This window comes from Schistocerca serialis, chromosome 2 (genome assembly GCF_023864345.2).
Source record: "Schistocerca serialis cubense isolate TAMUIC-IGC-003099 chromosome 2, iqSchSeri2.2, whole genome shotgun sequence".
NCBI lineage: Eukaryota > Metazoa > Arthropoda > Insecta > Orthoptera > Acrididae > Schistocerca > Schistocerca serialis.
The window spans coordinates 908,563,814-908,584,026 of NC_064639.1; the positions used below are offsets into that span (position 1 = coordinate 908,563,814).

Below are 20,213 nucleotides of genomic sequence, written 5' to 3' on the forward strand. Positions count from 1 at the left end.
AGAACTGCTCCAAACACAGCCATTTTTGTTGTGGTGCTAACAGCAGCCTATGCAAGGGACAGTAATTCCAAAGTCTGGCTGCTGCTAGTCTCCAACCAGTCTCACACAGGGTGACACACAATGTTGCATGGAGTCCATTACTCGTTCTCAGCAAGCAGTCACAGATGTGAAGGGATTACAGTATGCTTGGTGCACAATAGTGTGATCCTCCCTTTTGGTGGTCAGACATGGTCAACAGGAATCCTGACGACGAATATGCCTGCACCCACATTTCCAAGATATTGCCAATTTCACCTGTGGGTCAAACAGAAACCAACGACTTCTCGGAAGTTCACTTCTTTTGTCAGTGTATAGCAACGAAGTTTCCTGCACTGGGAGTTTTGTTGGATCTGCAGTAACCATACAACTATTTCAATTATAAGCAGGACTTCAGCATTCTCTTATTTGTTTTCACCTATACAAACCATTTACAAATTAAAGTGGTCCATAAAGGGTTCAGTATGGCTTCAGCAAATCGATGTCCCCAGAATCACTCTTCAACATGTATTTATTGGATGTATGAACAAATGTTTCTTATTTATCCTATCGAAAAAATGGCATCACGATAATGTTGCACAAGGGATAACACATGAGGATGCACTCTGTCTGTAACATACTGTTGTTTGCTCTGAGTTTCTGCAATAACAACAGCCATGACCTGAAGTCATACCTAATAGCTCCACACACCAAGATACCACAGGTAACACTGCTCTGGCTCTCCAAACCACTGCAAAATTGGGACCTCTCCTGAAGTCATGACCATGCTCACCGACAATGGTCATTTGTTGTGGTGCAGAACTGTGATTCATCACTGAAAATAAGACGTGCCACAGATTTGCAGTTTGCTTCCCAGTAACAGAACTGCTCCAAACACAGCCATTTTTGTTGTGGTGCTAACAGCAGCCTATGCAAGGGACAGTAATTCCAAAGTCTGGCTGCTGCTAGTCTCCAACCAGTCTCACACAGGGTGACACACAATGTTGCATGGAGTCCATTACTCGTTCTCAACAAGCAGTCACAGATGTGAAGGGATTACAGTATGCTTGGTGCACAATAGTGTGATCCTCCCTTTTGGTGGTCAGACATGGTCAACAGGAATCCTGACGACGAATATGCCAGCACCCACATTTCCAAGATATTGCCAATTTCACCTGTGGGTCAAACAGAAACCAACGACTTCTCGGAAGTTCACTTCTTTCGTCAGTGTATAGCAACGAAGTTTCCTGCACTGGGAGTTTTGTTGGATCTGCAGTAACCATACAAATATTTCAATTATAAGCAGGACTTCAGCATTCTCTTATTTGTTTTCATCTATACAAACCATTTACACATTAAAGTGGTCCATAAAGGGTTCAGTATGGCTTCAGCAAATCGATGTCCCCAGAATCACTCTTCAACATGTATTTATTGGATGTATGAACAAATGTTTCTTATTTTTTTCTGCCTTTGTTGTTTTACTTACTGGTGGGAACCACAGACACTCATTTAGTTTCACTCTGTATTTATAACCCTCAGAATTAACCCACCACAAACAAACAAATGCATGGCATCCCTTTTCAAATTACACGTGTTTCTCATTATACCACTCAGGTGTAGAGTAAATGCAAAGGTAAATTTGAACGTGTGTGATAAACGGAATCTTTCAACAGTGAGAAATAGTAAAACAAATTAACAAACAATCAGAACAGCAGAGAAGTGAGCAGGGGTTGCACTTGTCTCCCTGATTGGAATAAGTAGACTCTGGTACCTGCAAAAGCTGGCTAATGCACACAAATCAGAGGCACATGTGACTTTTCACCACTGCATAAACAAACAAACAAACAAACAAACACACACACACACACACACACACACACACACACACACACACACACACACACACTCTTTCTTGAGTAAATCTCTCTCTCTCTCTCTCTCTCTCTCTCTCTCTCTCTCTCTCTCTCTCTCTCTCACTCTCTCTCTCAAAAACACTTGTTGTTGTTGTTGTGGTCTTCAGTCCTGAGACTGGTTTGGTGCAGCTCTCCATGCTACTCTATCCTGTGCAAGCTTTTTCATCTCCCAGTACCTACTGCAACCTACATCCTTCTGAATCTGTTTAGTGTATTCATCTCTTGGTCTCCCTCTACGATTTTTACCCTTCATGCTGCCCTCCAATACTAAATTGGTGATCCCTTGATGCCTCAGAACATGTCCTACCAACCGATCCCTTCTTCTGGTCAAGTTGTGCCACAAACTTCTCTTCTCCCCAATCCTATTCAATACTTCCTCATTAGTTATGTGATCTACCCATCTAATCTTCAGCATTCTTCTGTAGCACCACATTTCGAAAGCTACTATTCTCTTCTTGTCCAAACTATTTATCGTCCATGTTTCACTTCCATACATGGCTACACTCCATACAAATACTTTCAGAAAAGACTTCCTGACACTTAAATCTATACTCGATGTTAACAAATTTCTCTTCTTCAGAAACGCTTTCCTTGCCATTGCCAGTCTACATTTTATATCCTCTCTACTTCGACCATCATCAGTTATTTTGCTCCCAAAATAGCAAAACTCCTTTACTACTTTAAGTGTCTCATTTCCTAATCTAACTTCCTCAGCATCACCCGATTTAATTCGACTACATTCCATTATCCTTGTTTTGCTTTTGTTGATGTTCATCTTATATCCTCCTTTCAAGACACTGTCCATTCCATTCAACTGCTCTTCCAAGTCCTTTGCTGTCTCTGACAGAATTACAATGTCATCGGCGAACCTCAAAGTTTTTATTTCTTCTCCATGAATTTTAATATCTACTCCGAATTTTTCTTTTGTTTCCTTTACTGCTTGCTCAATATACAGATTGAACAACATCGGGGAGAGGCTACAACCCTGTCTTACTCCCTTCCCAACCACTGCTTCCCTTTCATGTCCCTCGACTCTTATAACTGCCATTTGGTTTCTGTACAAATTGTAAATAGCCTTTCACTCCCTGTATTTTACCCTGGGCACCTTTAGAATTTGAAAGAGAGTATTCCAGTGAACATTGTCAAAAGCTTTCTCTAAGTCTACAAATGCTAGAAACGTAGGTTTGCCTTTCCTTAATCTTTCTTCAAAGATAAGTCGTAAGGTCAGTATTGTCTCACGTGTTCCAGTGTTTCTACGGAATCCAAACTGATCTTCCCCGAGGTAGGCTTCTACTAGTTTTTCCATTCGTCTGTAAAGAATTTGTGTTAGTATTTTGCAGCTGTGACTTATTAAACTGATAGTTCGGTAATTTTTACATCTGTCAACACCTGCTTTCTTTGGGATTGGAATTATTATATTCTTCTTGAAGTCTGAGGGTATTTCACCTGTTTCATACATCTTGCTCACCAGATGGTAGAGTTTTGTCAGGACTGGCTCTCCCAAGGCCGTCAGTAGTTCCAATGGAATGTTGTCTACTCCGGGGACCTTGTTTCGACTCAGGTCTTTCAGTGCTCTGTCAAACTCTTCACGCAGTATCATATCTCCCATTTCATCTTCATCTACATCCTCTTCCATTTCCATAATATTGTCCTAAAGTACATCGCCCTTGTATAGACCCTCTATATACTCCTTCCACTTTTCTCCTTTCCCTTCTTTGCTTAGAACTGGCTTTCCATCTGATCTCTTGATATTCATACAAGTGGTTCTCTTATCTCCAAAGGTCTCTTTAATTTTCCTGTAGGCAGTATCTATCTTACCCCTAGTGAGATAGGCCTCTACATCCTTACATTTGTCCTCTAGCCATCCCTGCTTAGCCATTTTGCATTTCCTGTCGATCTCATTTTTTAGACGTTTGTATTCCTTTTTGCCTGCTTCATTTACTGCATTTTTATATTTTCTCCTTTCATCAATTAAATTCAATATTTCTTCTGTTACCCAAAGATTTCTACTAGCCCTCGTCTTTTTACCTACTTGATCCTCTGCTGCCTTCGCTATTTCATCCCTCAAAGCTACCCATTCCTCTTCTACTGTATTTCTTTCCCCCATTCCTGTCAATTGTTCCCTTATGCTCTCCCTGAAACTCTGTACAACCTCTGGTTCTTTCAGTTTATCCAGGTCCCATCTCCTTAATTCCCACCTTTTTGCAGTTTCTTCAGTTTTAATCTACAGGTCATAACCAATAGATTGTGGTCAGAGTCCACATCTGCCCCTGGAAATGTCTTACAACTTAAAACCTGGTTCCTAAATCTCTGTCTTACCATTATATAATATATCTGATACCTTTTAGTATCTCCAGGGTTCTTCCATGTATACAACCTTCTTTCATGATTCTTAAACCAAGTGTTAGCTATGATTATGTTGTGCTCTGTGCAAAATTCTACCAGACGGCTTCCTCTTTCATTTCTTTCCCCCAATCCATATTCACCTACTATGTTTCCTTCTCTCCCTTTTCCTACACTCGAATTCCAGTCACCCATGACTATTAAATTTTCGTCTCCCTTCACAATCTGAATAATTTCTTTTATTTCATCATACATTTCTTCAATTTCTTCGTCATCTGCAGTGCTAGTTGGCATATAAACTTGTACTACTGTAGTAGGTGTGGGCTTCGTATCTATCTTGGCCACAATAATGCGTTCACTATGCTGTTTGTAGTAGCTTACCCGCATTCCTATTTTCCTATTCATTATTAAACCTACTCCTGCATTACCCCTATTTGATTTTGTGTTTATAACTCTGTAGTCACCTGACCAGAAGTCTTGTTCCTCCTGCCACCGAACTTCACTAATTCCCACTATATCTAACTTCAACCTATCCATTTCCCTTTTTAAATTTTCTAACCTACCTACCCGATTAAGGGATCTGACATTCCACGCTCCGATCCGTAGAACGCCAGTTTTCTTTCTCCTGATAACGACATCCTCTTGAGTAGTCCCCGCCCAGATATCTGAATGGGGGACTATTTTACCTCCGGAATATTTTACCCAAGAGGACGCCATCATCATTTAATCATACAGTAAAGCTGCGTGCCCTCGGGAAAAATTACGGCTGTAGTTTCCCCTTGCTTTCAGTCGTTCGCAGTACCAGCACAGCAAGGCCATTTTGGTTATTGTTACAAGGCCAGATCAGTCAATCATCCAGACTGTTGCCCTTGCAACTACTGAAAAGGCTGCTGCCCTTCTTCAGGAACCACACGTTTGTCTGGCCTCTCAACAGATACCTCTCCGTTGTGGTTGCACCAACGGTACGGCTATCTGTATCGCTGAGGCACACAAGCCTCCCCACCAACGGCAAGGTCCATGGTTCACTTATGAAGTGTTAAAGTTCTACATGTATGTTATTTAAAATCATAATTATGACCCATGGAACATGCACTAAATTGACAGCTGTGTGTTAGATGGGCAGTACGAACAACAAAACACAAGCCTTATTTATACTTTGGGTGCCTTACAATTTCCTCTTGTCACTGTCCCATCACAACAGTGTGTTTAACACCACCCCCCTCCTCCTCCTCCACCCTCCCCCTTTTCTGCATTTATTGGCAATATGCATCCATAGTCATCCAACTAAGGAGAAATTTTAAGAGAATCAATTAGTTAGCTATTTTTTCTTAACTACTACTATAGACTAATTCCACTTACCAGTCAAAACCATAGAGAGCTCACAGGAGTAGTTGGAATTGTACAGCCATCCACTATGGTTCAGGTCCCATGCATGGTAACGTCCAGGAAAACCGACAACACGATCTCTTTGTTCCCGCCACACTCTGAAGCATGTAATAAAACACTTCCATTTGTAATTACTGTTATCATATAAAAGCAGCCGTATAAGTAGTACATGCAATGAATGTGTGACCTCGGCATACAAATAATCACTCTGAAGCCATTTAAAAATGAAAAACATGGTCACACTAAAATAATAAATAACAAAAATGCAGTAGCCCAAAGGGAACCATATTCAGAGAATACAGTCCTAATCATCAACAGCATAAATTATTGCAAGAGCATCAGAGAATTACGAGTAATATCATATATTTTCTATCTTATTCCCCCTCAATTTTAAAATAAGGAACCTATTATTTCAAAAGCTTAATAATTACCGTACGCTGTTTAAGCCTGCCCCCATTTCTCCTGTTCAAGACTACAGCTTGTTGACCAAAAGTGTATGTGTCTGAAAGCATGGCACATTATCACCTTTTGTTATGTTTCCATCTGCTTTTCAGTACCTCTTCTAGTTTGTGAGTGAATATTCATGCTAATATACATAATTACATTCGATTCTTGAGTTCCTATCAATCACTAATTTTTTAAAGAGTAAACTGCAACTGCTCTTCAGTTAAGAACCTTAAGATATGACTTCTTTTGAAATCAAAATAATAAATTTGATGAAAAGTTATACGTGAGGTACAACTTAAACAAGTGGTGCTCTGAAGCTTGCAAAAACACACACACACACACACACACACACACACACACACACACACACACACACACACACACACACACACAAGCTGTCAAGTAGTGATTACTTCTATTTATTGCCAGATTAGCAACAGGGGCATGCCCACAGCAGCAGCATGTATGTTACTAAAAACTACCCGTCAATAAAATGAAAATAACTCATAAAATTTTCAGATAAAATCAAACTTGCACTTCAAAAAACTAACTTGACAATAAGCTGCAGAACACACAATGCAGTACAATCACAAATTTGTCACTCCTTGAAACAGTCCTGTTAATTAACCCGTTCAGGTCTTGAACATCCCTCCTAAAATTAACTTGATTCAATATTTCGGCAATGCACCTGTTCACCATTTGCAGGAGAATGTTGGATCGCCAAAATATTGAATCGACTTGATTTTAGGATCCGGTAGTGAACCCAAAGAGACTTTCAAGATTTATTGTGCTGGTAAATCCTACGAAGTCTCGACTCATTCAGGTGTTTATTATAAGTTGAAATAACTTAGCTATGATAAAATATACATTGACAGATAAGAAGAAGGTTCAGAGAACATCTTCATCTCACTGGCAAAACCTATCTTTGTTTAGCTTCCAGCTGAAGGAACAAAACCACACAGCTGGTGACATAACAAACTAACTGTCAATCCTACACACTTCTGAAAAAGGCAGCCTGCTAAATATTTTGGAACAAATAGAAATTTTTAAACATTTGACAAAAAATCTTGAAATTATTTTTGAATGAAAAGACTGACATAAAAAGCAAAAAATTCATCGAAAATTTCCACAATATTCTCATAAACCTAAAGTGATGAAAACATACCTGTGCCACGCACCAGCAATCCTTGCGACTTGTCCTCTAGTAATGAATCTACTTAATTTGTGCTCTTTTGGCCGCTTCTGTCAGAATGAATTCTGTGTTCCTATGTAGCGGTGCCCACAGAGGAATGGGTATTTAAGGAGTAGCATAGACAGTACAAGAGAGAGACTCCCGGACAAGGAAATGTGAGTGCAGTGTGGGGACCTTGGCTCTCGGTGGCTTGTTGATAATGGAGGTGGGCCTGTGGCTCTGGCAGAAAGAGCAATGTGTGCTGTCAGCTGCCTGCCCTGCCCTGTGGTCTCTATTCTGTAATATGGTGCTGGGCAGAGCTTCAGAAGAGAGTTGATACTGCAATGACTTCACTGCAGAGTAACAAGACAGTAATGGTGAGAATTTCTTTGTTCATTTCCACTATTTTGCTTGTGTGGGCTTGAAATTTTGTAGATATTGTCCATTAAGAGGTGACTGCTGCATGCCCATTGTGTCTCATTCCACCCATGTACTGTATCGTCAATAAGTGCCGATATTACATATTATTATTATTATTGGTAGACTATCTGCTAGTACAGTCAGTATCGCTGGTATTCAGTTGCAGCTCTGCAAGAGCGATTAGCTTATTTGCATTTTGGTCCATCTCTCTGTGTTATTGTTTGAAGGAATTTTTTATTATTATTACTGTTATTATTATCTGTCATGTACTATGCAAGTTACTATAACACACTGTGTTTCCGCCCCAGCTGGTCTTGTAATTGTATTGCGTGACATTTAATGGAACCTACTGAGTGACTGCTGGCAAATTAGCCAGTATTGAGTTCAACAAATGCAGCTCATATTAGCACATAACTGGTCCATGCTCAGAAGGTATGGTGAAACTGTTGCGCAACTGTTCGTGGGTCTTGGCACTGCTGTCATATGTAGGACTTACACAAATTTAATAAGCTTACTTTAGTGTATAATAATAATAATAATAATACAAGATGTACAACTTTGCTTCCGCCGTTTGCCAATAGGTGGCAACAACGGTAAGCAGCAGTTGAAAGAAACAGATCGCAGACGTCAGGCAGTTAGCTTGAACCTCGGTCAACATAACCTCATTCAAACATTAGTCAATTTGTGTCTGCATCAAAAAGTTGTTCTCTATTGAAAATATGAGTTTACGAGCCTAATTCTCGCCATTTGCAGGAGGTGTTACTGTTTTGTTTCAATATGAAGAAAAAAGTGCTGAGTCTCATCAAATGCTCTCAAGTATGTATGGTAAGGACGCTATTAGTGAATGAACATGCCGTGAGTGGTTCCAACGCTTCAAGAACGGTGATTTTAACGTCGTAGACCAGCATAGTTGTGGAACACAGAATGTTTTCGAAGATGCAGAATTGGAGACATTGCTGCGTGAAGACTCGCGTCAAACTCCAGAAGAATTGGCACAATTAGTGGGAGTTACACAGTAAGCCATTTCAAAATGTCTCAAGGCTATGGGCATGATTCAGAAAGAAGGCACTTGGGTCCCGTGTGAGTTGAAACCAAGAGACATTGAATGGCGTTTGTGTGTTTGAGAACAGTTGCTTCATAGACAAAAATGGAAGGGATTTCCGAATCGCACTGTGGCCAGGGATGAAAAAGGGTTCATTACGATGACCCTAAATGCAAAAAATCATGGGGATATACCGACCTTGCTTCCACGTTGATGGCCAATCCGAATATACACGGCTCCAAGATAATGCTCTGCATTTGGTGGGACCAGCTCAGCATTGTATACAATGAGGTGTTAAAACCAAGTGAAAAAATCACAGGTGCTCATTATTGAATGCAATTAATGCGTTTCAGCAGAGCATTAAAAGACAAATGGCCATAATACAGCGAGAGGCACAATAAAGTGATTTTGCAAAGCTCGACCCCACATTGCAAAAGAGGTCAAAGCGTACTTGGAAACGTTAAAATTGGAAGTCCTACCCCACACGCCATATTCTCCAGACATTGCTCCCTCTGACTATCACCTGTTCCGATCAATGATGCATGGCCTGGCTGACCAACACTTCCGCTCTAATGAAGAAGTCACAAATTGGATCGATTCATGGATCGCTTCAAAAGATGAACAATTTTTTCGACGTGGGATTTGTACATTGCCCGAAAGATGGTAGAAAGTAGTGGTCAGCGATGGAAAATACTTTGAATTACATATGTGGAACCAGTTTGCTTCATTAAAGCCTCAAATGTTGGGGAAAAAATGGTGGAAGCAAGGTTGTACACCTTTCAATAATAGTAATAATAATGATGTTTGTAGCACATTAATTAGACTATTACGTCACTTGATTTGTTTGCTGTATTAAAATTTCCATCAGGCCATAAATTTTAAGTTCCATTTATTAAATATTTTCAGAACTGCTTAAAGTCTTGCCTTGGCAAACTGATCACATATACTTCCTTGTGTGTCAGTAAAGCTGCCTTTTATTATAAGAGTACATCTTTACTAGTTTTGAGTACACTTTATTTAATATTGTGTGGTTGCGTAACTAGGCAGCAGGCCATGATTAGAAATTATTTTGTTCAAATGATGGTTAAATGAGAGGTAGTGGAATTTTAATTGTGGTTAGAATAATAATTTGGGCCACTGCTGTTTTTGATCAGACCAAAACCGTTGCTTTCCTCCCAACAAGCGGTGCCATAGGGACACACCTTATCAACCTATCAGCGCATGCAGCTGACCTTTTAACCAGCGGCACAGCGATTTCACAGTCAGTCATAATTTCACTACACTCTTATATTGATCTCACCATACATCATTGTCTTGGTATTGGATTCACTGTGTCTTAGGTTCTGATCTTGGTTAACTCACTGGACTTGTTATTTCGTTGTGTCAACTCCATTGTCTTTCCCTCTCATTGTGTCCACCTGTTTACTCTCAGTGACTCGCTGATGAGGACTGCAGCAAATCAGCCAGTTTCTGTTGGTTTTCAAATCATTCATGGTCTTGTCAGATGCTGGTTACTATAAAGTGTTTCTTCCCAAACTCAAAGAACTGAGTAAGTTATCCTTCCCCCTGCCCATCCTGGTCTCATCACAGCTTGTGCTCTGACCCTGATCAATGCGACATTAAAAACTAATCTTCCTTCCCATTGAACGCACATTCACTCCACCATCTGTAAAAATACGTACTGAAACTTACAACTATGGGCAGAGACAGAAAAAAATGTTTCATTTTTTGCTTAATTTCTTCAATGTAATGTTTACACAATTTGGGTTTTTTCCCGCTTGCAATGTTATTTTCTGATGGCTTATTTTTGAATTATGCTCTTTACTTTTTACCTCAAATATCTAGGAAGTAAGTTAAACAAGAAGGGGAACAGCAAGGATGAAATTTTGCAGGGGATAGAAAATTGTTCATAATTTTGTTATTGTGTACTGGACATAATTAGAAATTGGAAAACATCTGAAAAAGAGCCTGATATAAAAGTCATTATTTACTAATTCTGATCTATGGATCAGAATGTTGAACTTGGACAAAGAAAGATCTAACAAGGGAACCTCCCCATTGCATCTCCCTCAGATTTAGTTATAAGTTGGCACAGTGGATAGGCCTTGAAAAACTGAACACAGATCAATCGAGAAGCCACGAAGAAGTTGTGTGGAACTATGAAAAAAATAAGCAAAATATACAAACTGAGTAGTCCATGTGCAAGATAGGCAACATCAAGGATAGTGTGAGCTCAGGAGCACCGTGGTCCCGTGGTTAGCGTGAGCAGCTGCGGAATGAGAGGTCCTTGGTTCAAGTCTTCCCTTGAGTGAAAAGTTTAATTTTTTATTTTCAGACAATTATTATCTATCCGTCCGATGCGAGGTAACTGCGCCATAGTATAGGGACGCTACACCTAAACAAACATCAAAACACACAACGTCAGTCGACTACAGCGCACGGAAGAGAGAGTATTCCTGCTAACGAGGCTCCCCGGCTGACAGTTGACTGTTCGCTACTTTGGACGAGAGTGCATTAAATATGTGAGATGTATTCTGTGCGCAATATGAATCCAGCAAATATTGCTCGCTACTTCAATAACAAGGTCAATGAATATTTTCCAAACTGTAAGGAATCGGAAAGTTCCTTAAGGGATCAAATGATTGTCGAACATTTGTATGATTATTTCCTACATTTGTTGATAAACAGTACATGTGGTGATGACCTTGCTGATTGCTGCGGCACTGTATGCACCAGATGATGAGATTGTTGACAATCCATACGAAGAACACGAAGAGGAAATACTGCGACTTCAATCTGATGGTATTTCTTTGGGTTACATGAAGGAAATGCTCCAATACAGGTTACTGTCCAAACCAATTAAAAGACGCAAATATAGATTATGGAGTGAAGTAACAAATAAATTTAAGAAATTTAAAGGGATGGAGGAAAAAAGCACAATTAAATATTGCAAAGAAGTCGTGGAACGAGGTGGAACCCGAAGACAGAATTTCAGAGAACTAGAAAACCTTGTATACCGACAATTTATTAAGTGCAGTGCATGATACAGACCTACAGATTTGGGAATTGCATTATGCTAAGCAAATCGGCCTGGACTTCAAGGCTTCATCTCATTGGCTTGTCACGTTCAAAAGAAAATACAAAATTACGAGCAGGAAGATTACGAAATATGTAAGCAAGAACTATGCGAATAAACTGGAAGAACTTTTAGAGTGTTCCAAGACGTTTCTTACAGAAACTAACGTCAGATTCCAACTGTATGAAGACGCATATATTATCAACACAGATCAGTCCGGTTTTAACTATGAAATGAAATCGACCCACACGTTATCGTTAGTTGGAGAAGGCGACACGGAATGTACTGTAGACCAGCTGCATGCCACTTCACATAATTTTACCATACAATATGCTCTGAACTAACAAGGGAACCTTCCCATCGCACCCCCCTCAGATTTAGTTATAAGTTGGCACAGTGGATAGGCCTTGAAAAAATGAACACAGATCAATCGAGAAAACAGGAAGAAGTTGTGTGGAACTATAAAAAAATAAGCAAAATATACAAACTGATTAGTCCATGTGCAACGTATGCTCCATCAAGGAGGGATACAATTCAGGAGCACCGTGGTCCCGTGGTTAGCGTGAGCAGCTGCGGAACGAGAGGTCCTTGGTTCAAGTCTCCCCTCGAACGAAAAATTTTTCTTTATATTCGCAAAGTTATGATCTGTCCGTTCGTTCATTGACGTCTCTGTTCACTGTAATAAGTTTAGTGTATGTGTTTTGCGACCGCACCACAAAACCGTGCGATTAGTAGACGAAAGGACGTGCCTCTCCATTGGGAACCGAAAACATTTGATCGCAAGGTCATAGGTCAACCGATTCCTCCACAGGAAAACACGTCTGATGTATTCTATACGACACTGGTGACGGCATGTGCATCACATGACAGCAATATGTTGTCGACCCACCTAACTTGTACACTTGGCGAATGGGTAAAAACACTCATCTACGTTGCCCGATTTAGGTTTTCTTGTGGAGGTGATAATTACTCCCAAAAAAGTGATGAAAACATCAGAGTTTGTCACATAAACTGCAACAAATGAATCCAAAAGTGCAACAAATGAATCCAAAGGTCTCACAGTCGCGCACTTTTCCCTGTGCTCTGTCAAAACATATGTTTTTAACTTTTTCAAATTTTTCCGTGTGTAGACCGTCAAATCCTGCATATGTTCAAACAAATCTGAACATGTCCTGGAATTTTGGAGAGCGAAGTTGATTTGTGTGTGAGTGCCTGAACTTTGATAATTGTCTGAAAATAAAAAATTAAAATTTTCTCTTGAAGGAAGACTTGAACCAAGGACCTCTCATTCCATAGCTGCTCACGCTAACCACGGGACCACGGCGTTTCAAAGACTTTCTCTCCTTGATGAAGCATAGCTTACACATGGACTAATCAGTTTGTATATTTTGCTTATTTTTTCATAGTTCCACACAACTTCTTCCTGTTTTCTCGATTGATCTGTGTTCAGTTTTTCAGGGTCTATCCACTGTGGCAACTTCTAACTAAATCTGAGGGGGGTGCAATGGGGAGGTTCCCTTGTAAGAAAGATTTCTTTTACCTACATTTTATTTATGTTTGCAGGGAAAAAATGGTGTATTTGGACCGCAAGTTCAGCAACAGGTGAATAGGGTACTTGCGCAAACGCCAAATGTCATTGTGAATTGCAGTGCGTCAGAAAAAATGGAGAAAAGACTAGTGAAAGACTTTAATGAACATGTGATTGCTCCTTATGCAGACAAAGATTTTGCCTTACTCCTTGACAGCTATACAGGACAGAAGGATGAGGCATTGTACAATTTTAGTGTGGGAGTAGACGTTATTACCATTCCTCCAGGTTGTACACCTCTTGTGCAACCGTTAGATGTGTTTGGTTTTCGGTAAGTGGAATACTTTGTGAAAAGATTCTATGATTTTGCGAAGCTGCACAGATACACAGAGCATTATTGTTTACGTGATCGTGTGTCAATTATGAAAGTTCAGGCACTCATACATAATCAACTTCGCTCTCCAACATTCCAGAACACGTTCAGATTTGCTTGGACATATGCAGGAATTTACGGTCTACACACAGAAAAATTTGAAAACGTTAAAAACATATGTTTTGACAGAGCACAGGGAAAACTGTGTGACTGTGAAACTGTTGCATTCATTTGTTGCAGTTTATGTGACAAACTCTTATGTTTTCATCACTGTTTTGGGAGTGATTATCACATCCACAAGAAAATCTAAATCGGGCAAGGTAGAAGAATCTTTTTATCCATTCGCCAAGTGTACAAGATAAGTGGGTCGACAACATATTCCTGTCATGTGATGCACATGCCGTCACCAGTGTCGTATAGAATATATCACACGTGTTTTCCTGTGGAGGAATCGGTTGACCTATGACCTTGCGATCAAATGTTTTCGGTTCCCAATGGAGAGGCACGTCCTTTCGTCTACTAATCGGATGGTTTTTCGGTGCGGTCGCAAAACACTGACACTAAACTTATTACAGTGAACAGAGACATCAGTGAACGGACAGATCATAACTTTGCGAAAATAAAAAAAGTAAACTTTTCATTCGAGGGAAGACCTGAACCAAGGACTTCTCGTTCTGCAGCTGCCCACGCTAACCACGGGACCACAGCACTCCTGAGCTCATACTATCCTTGATAATGCCTATCTTGCACATGGACTAATCAGTTTGTATATTTTGCTAATTTTTTTCATAGTTCCACACAACTTCTTCCTGTTTTCTTGATTGACCTGTGTTCAGTTTTTCAAGGCCTATCCACTGTGCCAACTTATAACTAAATCTGAGGGGGGTGCGATGTGGAGGTTCCCTTGTAAGCAGAATACAACAATATAGAGATGCTTTCTACGACGGATCCTAGATAAGATGAGAAGGGACAGGATAAGAAGCAAGAAACTATGGAGAGACATAGGCTTAAATGATTTGGCCACACTAAAAGACTGGGACAATGAAGACTTCCAAGAAGAGCCCTAGAATGCACAGAATATTAAGGAGACCGCCTGGAAGACCACAAAAGAAATGGAGATACCAGGTGAAGAATTTTTATGTCTTATATTGAAATGAACATGCAACTATTAATTATATTATAAAACTGACATAAAACATCTCATTTATTTTCCTTTACTTAGAAAAGAAAATTTACTTCAGACCTCTTAAAACTAACCAATTACAGAAGAAATAACTCTGCATCCAAACAATATTCAAAGTTTTTCAAAAGATAGCATTCCCATACCTTCAATATACTGTCAGTACTATAATATGAGCTGTCCTATTTATTTTGACCACTCCCAAGTAACTTTTCCTACAGAAGCAGAATTAAAGTATCAATCAAATGTTGTTTAGCTAGCAGTGAGACATTAATCAACATGACTGTGTTTCTTGTAACTTTAAACAATGGAAAATCCAGAATGGAATAATGATAACATTAAGAAAAGGATAGCTGCTACTCACCATACAGCAGAGACATTTAATTGCAGATCGTCACAACAAAAAGACTGTCAGCAAGAAGCTTTCGGCCAAACATGCCTTCATCAGAAACACACACACACACACACACACACACACACACACACACACACAAATGCAGCTCCCTCTCACACATGACCACAGTATCGGCTGCTGAGGCCAGACCAACCTGTTCTTGTAACTTGGTTGTTATGAAGATACGCACTCCCTGTCATTCAATCAGTAGTCTTCAGTTGAAGTTTTGTGCAAATACTACATACACAAATGAAGAGAAGCTAGAAATACTAGTTAGCTACACAACAATTAACTGTATTGTGAATAAAAGAACATTATTGCAATTACTAATCTGGTAACTTACACTTCTTATAATGAGTAGCATTTCTACCCTATCATCATTGATGTAAATTGTACCCACACAAAGCTTCACTGATGAAAACTGACTGCCTTTTCCTTGTGTTTCCATTTATTTACTGTCAACTAGAGCAACAGGTGAGTTACATTGCCCTGGGTACCATTACTGTGTTGTTATACAGAAGAGTCAAAATCAATTTTGTGTTAATTTTTAATAACATCACACTTATGTAAATGGTACATTGTAATAAAATTTTGAACATATCTTGAAGAGAGGAATTGGATTACCAAATAAAAATACAGGGTGTTATTTAAAAAAGATGAACAAGGTTACAAGAAACACAATCATGCTGCTTAATGTTGCGCTGGTACCTACAAAAAAGTCTGCTTGATACTTATTATCATTGTATCATGACCTGCCATTAGGCACCAATACTGGTATGGTGACACAGGGCTAAAACACAAGCATCAGTGTGCATTACAGTTGCAGTCTGTCAATACACACAGCTTTACATCGACATCTACTTCTATACTCTGCAAATTACCATGATGTGCATGGCAGAGGGTACTGTTATTAGAGTTTCTTCCTGTTCCATTCATGTATGGAGCACAGAAAGAATGACTGACTGAATGCCTCTGTGCATGCAGTAATTACTCTAATCTTACCTCATGATGCCTATGTGAGCGATATGGAGGGGGTTGTAGTATATTCCTACAGACATTTAAACCAGTCCTTGAAACTTTGTTGATAGACTTTCTTGGAATATTCTATGTCGACGTTCAAGAGTGTTCCAGTTCAGATCCTGTAGTATCTCTGTGACACTCTCCAATGGATTAAGCAAACCTGTGACTATCCATGCTGCCCTTCTCTATATGCATTCAATTATGCTGTTAGTCCTATTTGGTACAGGACTCCCCACACTTCAGCAATATTCTAGAACTGGTCACACAAGTAATTTGTGAGCAATCTCCTTTGTAGACTGATTGCACTTCCCCAGTTTTTTACCAATAAACTGAAGTCTACCACCTGCTTTACCCATGGCTGAGCCTATGTGATCATTCCATTTCATATCCCTACAAAGTGTTACACCCAAGTATTTGTATGGGTTGGCCGATTCCAACAGTGACTCACTGATATTATAGTCATAGGATACCATGCTTTTTCGCTTTTGTGAAGTGCACAAATTTACAACGCAAGTTTCCAGTCTTAGTACCACTCTGAAATATTAACAAGATCTGACTGAAAATTTATGCAGCTTCTTTCAGAAAGTACTTCATTATAGATAACTGCATCATGTGCAAAAACTCTGAGATTACTATTATCATTGTCTGCAAGGTCATTAATATACAACAAGAACAGCAAGGACCCTGACACACTTACCTGGGCACACCTGAAGTTACTTCTACATCTGATGATGGCTATCCATCTGAAATAACATGTTGAGTCTCCCTACCAAAAAGTCCTCAATCCAGTCACAAATTTCACTTGACACCCCATATGATTGTACTTTTGACAAAAACCATAGGTGTGGTACTGAGTCAAATGCTTTTCGGAAATCAAGAAGTACTGCACTACCTGACTGCCTTGATCCAAAGCCTTCTGTATGTCATGTGAGAAAAGTATGATGGGTCTCACATAATCAACATTTTTGGAATCCATGATGGTTGGGATGGAGGTGGTCATCCTGTTCAAGACACCTCATTATATTTGAGCTCAGAATATGTTCTAAGATTCTACAACAAATCGATGTCAAGGATATTGGACTGTAGTTTTGTGAACCACGTCCACTACCCTTCTTGTAGACGAGAGTGATCTAGTTTTTTTCCCAAGAAGTGGGCACAGTTTTTTGTTCGAGGGATCTATGATAGGTTATAATTAGGAGAGGGGCTAACTCAGCTACAAATCTGGTACAGAATCTGACAAGGATTCCATTGAGCCCTGGAACTTTGTTCAATTTTAATGATTTCAGCTGTTTCTCAAGACCTTAACACTAATACTTATTTCGTTCATCTTTTCAATGGTTCAAGGATTAAATCGGGGCAATTCTCTTGGGTTTTCCTTTGTAAAGGAACATTTGGAAATGGAGTTAGGTATTTCAGCTTTTGCTTTGCTGCACTGAATTTCAGTTATTGTCTCATTTGCTTTGGACTGGACACTAACTTGGTGCCATTAACACCCTTTACATATGATCAGAATTTCTTCAGGTTCTCTGAAAGATCATTTGGCAATATTCTGTTACGGTAGTCATTGAAGGCATTGCTCTCTTGATAGCCAAATGCATTTCATGAGCATCTCTATCTATAGCCCTAGGCTTTGTTTGATACCTATTACGTAGCAATCTCTGTTTCTTTAGAAGTTCCTTTAGACTGACTGTATACCACGGAAGTTCCCCATCATTATGGTTTGTCTATTAGGTACATATCTATCGAGTGTGTGGTCAAGTGTTCTTTTAAACTTGAGCCACAGTTCCTCTATATGCTCCTGCCCTGAGTTGAAAGTTTCAAGTCCCTCATTGAGATATGACTCTACTGACTTTTTATCTAGTTTACTCATAAAGCTGTTTCATCTAAACAACAGTAATAGTGCTGCTGCACTTTGTGAGTATTGATGCCTTAAAGGAGTATGGCAAGGTCCTCTTTCAGCATCAGCATTGAAGAACTTGATTCGGTAGTTTGAATTGCCTGGCTATTTGGGAATTTCTCCTGGGCGAGACCAATGGCAATTGCACCACAAATTGCTGAAGAAGTTACTGTTACCATGGCTGAGAGTGCTGGACGTAATGTGCATGAGCATTTGAACGTTCTGTGGCCCACCGTTCAGAAAGTGCTGCAAAGAATTGTGAAATGTACTCTGTACAAACTTCACACTACTCACCACCTTTTGCCATGTGAAGTTTGTAACCCGGAATGTAAACGTGGTATGCAATAAACAAATGTTACCCTCTCATGTGAAAATGAAAATGTATTTCTTTCAATGATGTTTCCATACAATTAATTGTCTTACGATCACTCATTTTTCGTGGGGACCTCTCAAGCAGCAAAAGTTTATAATAAGTACCCTATAAGTACCATGTCGATTTACTTGTTTGAAAATATTAAAGGGCTGATTTGCTGATTTTCATATTTACATTTGTGTATTACAAAAATATAGATTGCACACTTGAACATGGTCCCTGACCAGAGGATACAATATGTGAAAGCTTGCAATTGGTCTGTAGCACAGTGGCTGTCGAAATGAGCTCTGCCTCCTTCTTCCAGAGCAACAAGCATAAAGCTTATAAAAGAAACAAACATATGATGAATTAATGCATTGCAGAAGTGACTTGAAGATTAATGGCAAGTCAGTAGAAGGAAAGTACAGCTTCTTTGTTCATATTTGGAAATAATGTTAACAATCACTACACACAACACTGCACATGAAACGCTAGATTCACAATGGCCCCTTATTGTTATGGCACACAATACTTTTACGTAGCTGAGTCTGGTAATGAGTATAAACATTCTGATGTGGCACGAAGTAAGCTGACTTTCACCAGAGAGGGGCCAAGTTACAGTAGGAGACAAGTTACAGTAGGAGACAAGTTACAGTATGCAATCTGTATGCAGTTTAATTAAATGTACTGCACTGAAGATCTCTCCAAAACATGACTTTTTCCTATGATGTCTTGTAAAAAGCAGCCAAGAAATTTCACTTCGGCAGATAAAGCCATTACTGGTTGATGCCTCATCTAGACATCAGCTTTTAAACAATAACCAGACAGTTATTTTAAGGTTATTTGTGTATCTCAGCCGTAAGAATAAAAATCATGATCCAATTTCCACATTAAATAACTATCAGCTACCAATATCAACGACTTCAGATTTATAAGATTTTTATGTGGTAACAGAAAAAATACCAAATTTCACTAGTTTTGTAAAAATGTTAATTTCATGTTATGTCATAAAATCTGCTGATTTTGTGATATTTGTCATGTTATCATTTACATGAAATTTTCCTGTCCCTAAGTATGGGGTGACATTTCACAGCAGACTGAAGCACCTATTCTGAGTAACATACACTATCTTCGCACTATTTTTAATTACAATTTGGGAAATCTGACATTACTTTTCATCCTGTAGGATGGCAGGTAAAATGCTCTACAAACCTACATCCAATACAATAAAGCAGAAGTATGGAACAAATATTTAAAACATGAAAGGTTATCATAGAATTTGTGAAATGCATCTACTCTATAACCAAATATCATACACACGAATAATACAAATTTTAAGTCACAAAAGAATCATTTCACTCAGACCGTATGTGCATGCTGTACTGATATTTTGCGACAAAATATATTCACAGTGATACAAAATGCACTCACCTAAAGCCAAACATAATTTCATCATGACGTAAATGTGCATCATCATCAACAGAGAGCACTGCCTCTGTTTCAATTGCATCATATGGAAGAAAGCGGTTGTTCAAACTGTTGCGGCTTGCTTTCACTACCTATGAAAAGTGCAGAATTATGTTATAATGCAGATGACAAATATCAGAACTACATGTTCTTTTAATCTAAGTATGATATCAAAGGAAGGAAATTCAC

At 39.2% G+C, this 20,213-nt stretch overlaps 1 protein-coding gene across 1 annotated transcript in view; it reads right to left on the reverse strand.

Moving 5' to 3' along the window:
- LOC126458265 (exostosin-3) overlaps positions 1–20,213 on the reverse strand; it is a 154,239-nt gene that overhangs the window by 11,927 nt on the left and 122,099 nt on the right. Inside the window, exons 11-12 of the mRNA XM_050095189.1 lie at positions 19,989–20,116; positions 5,631–5,755 (exon numbers count right to left, since the gene is read on the reverse strand). Coding sequence (XP_049951146.1) covers positions 5,631–5,755; positions 19,989–20,116 — 253 coding nt within the window. The remainder of the gene's footprint in view (positions 1–5,630; positions 5,756–19,988; positions 20,117–20,213) is intronic.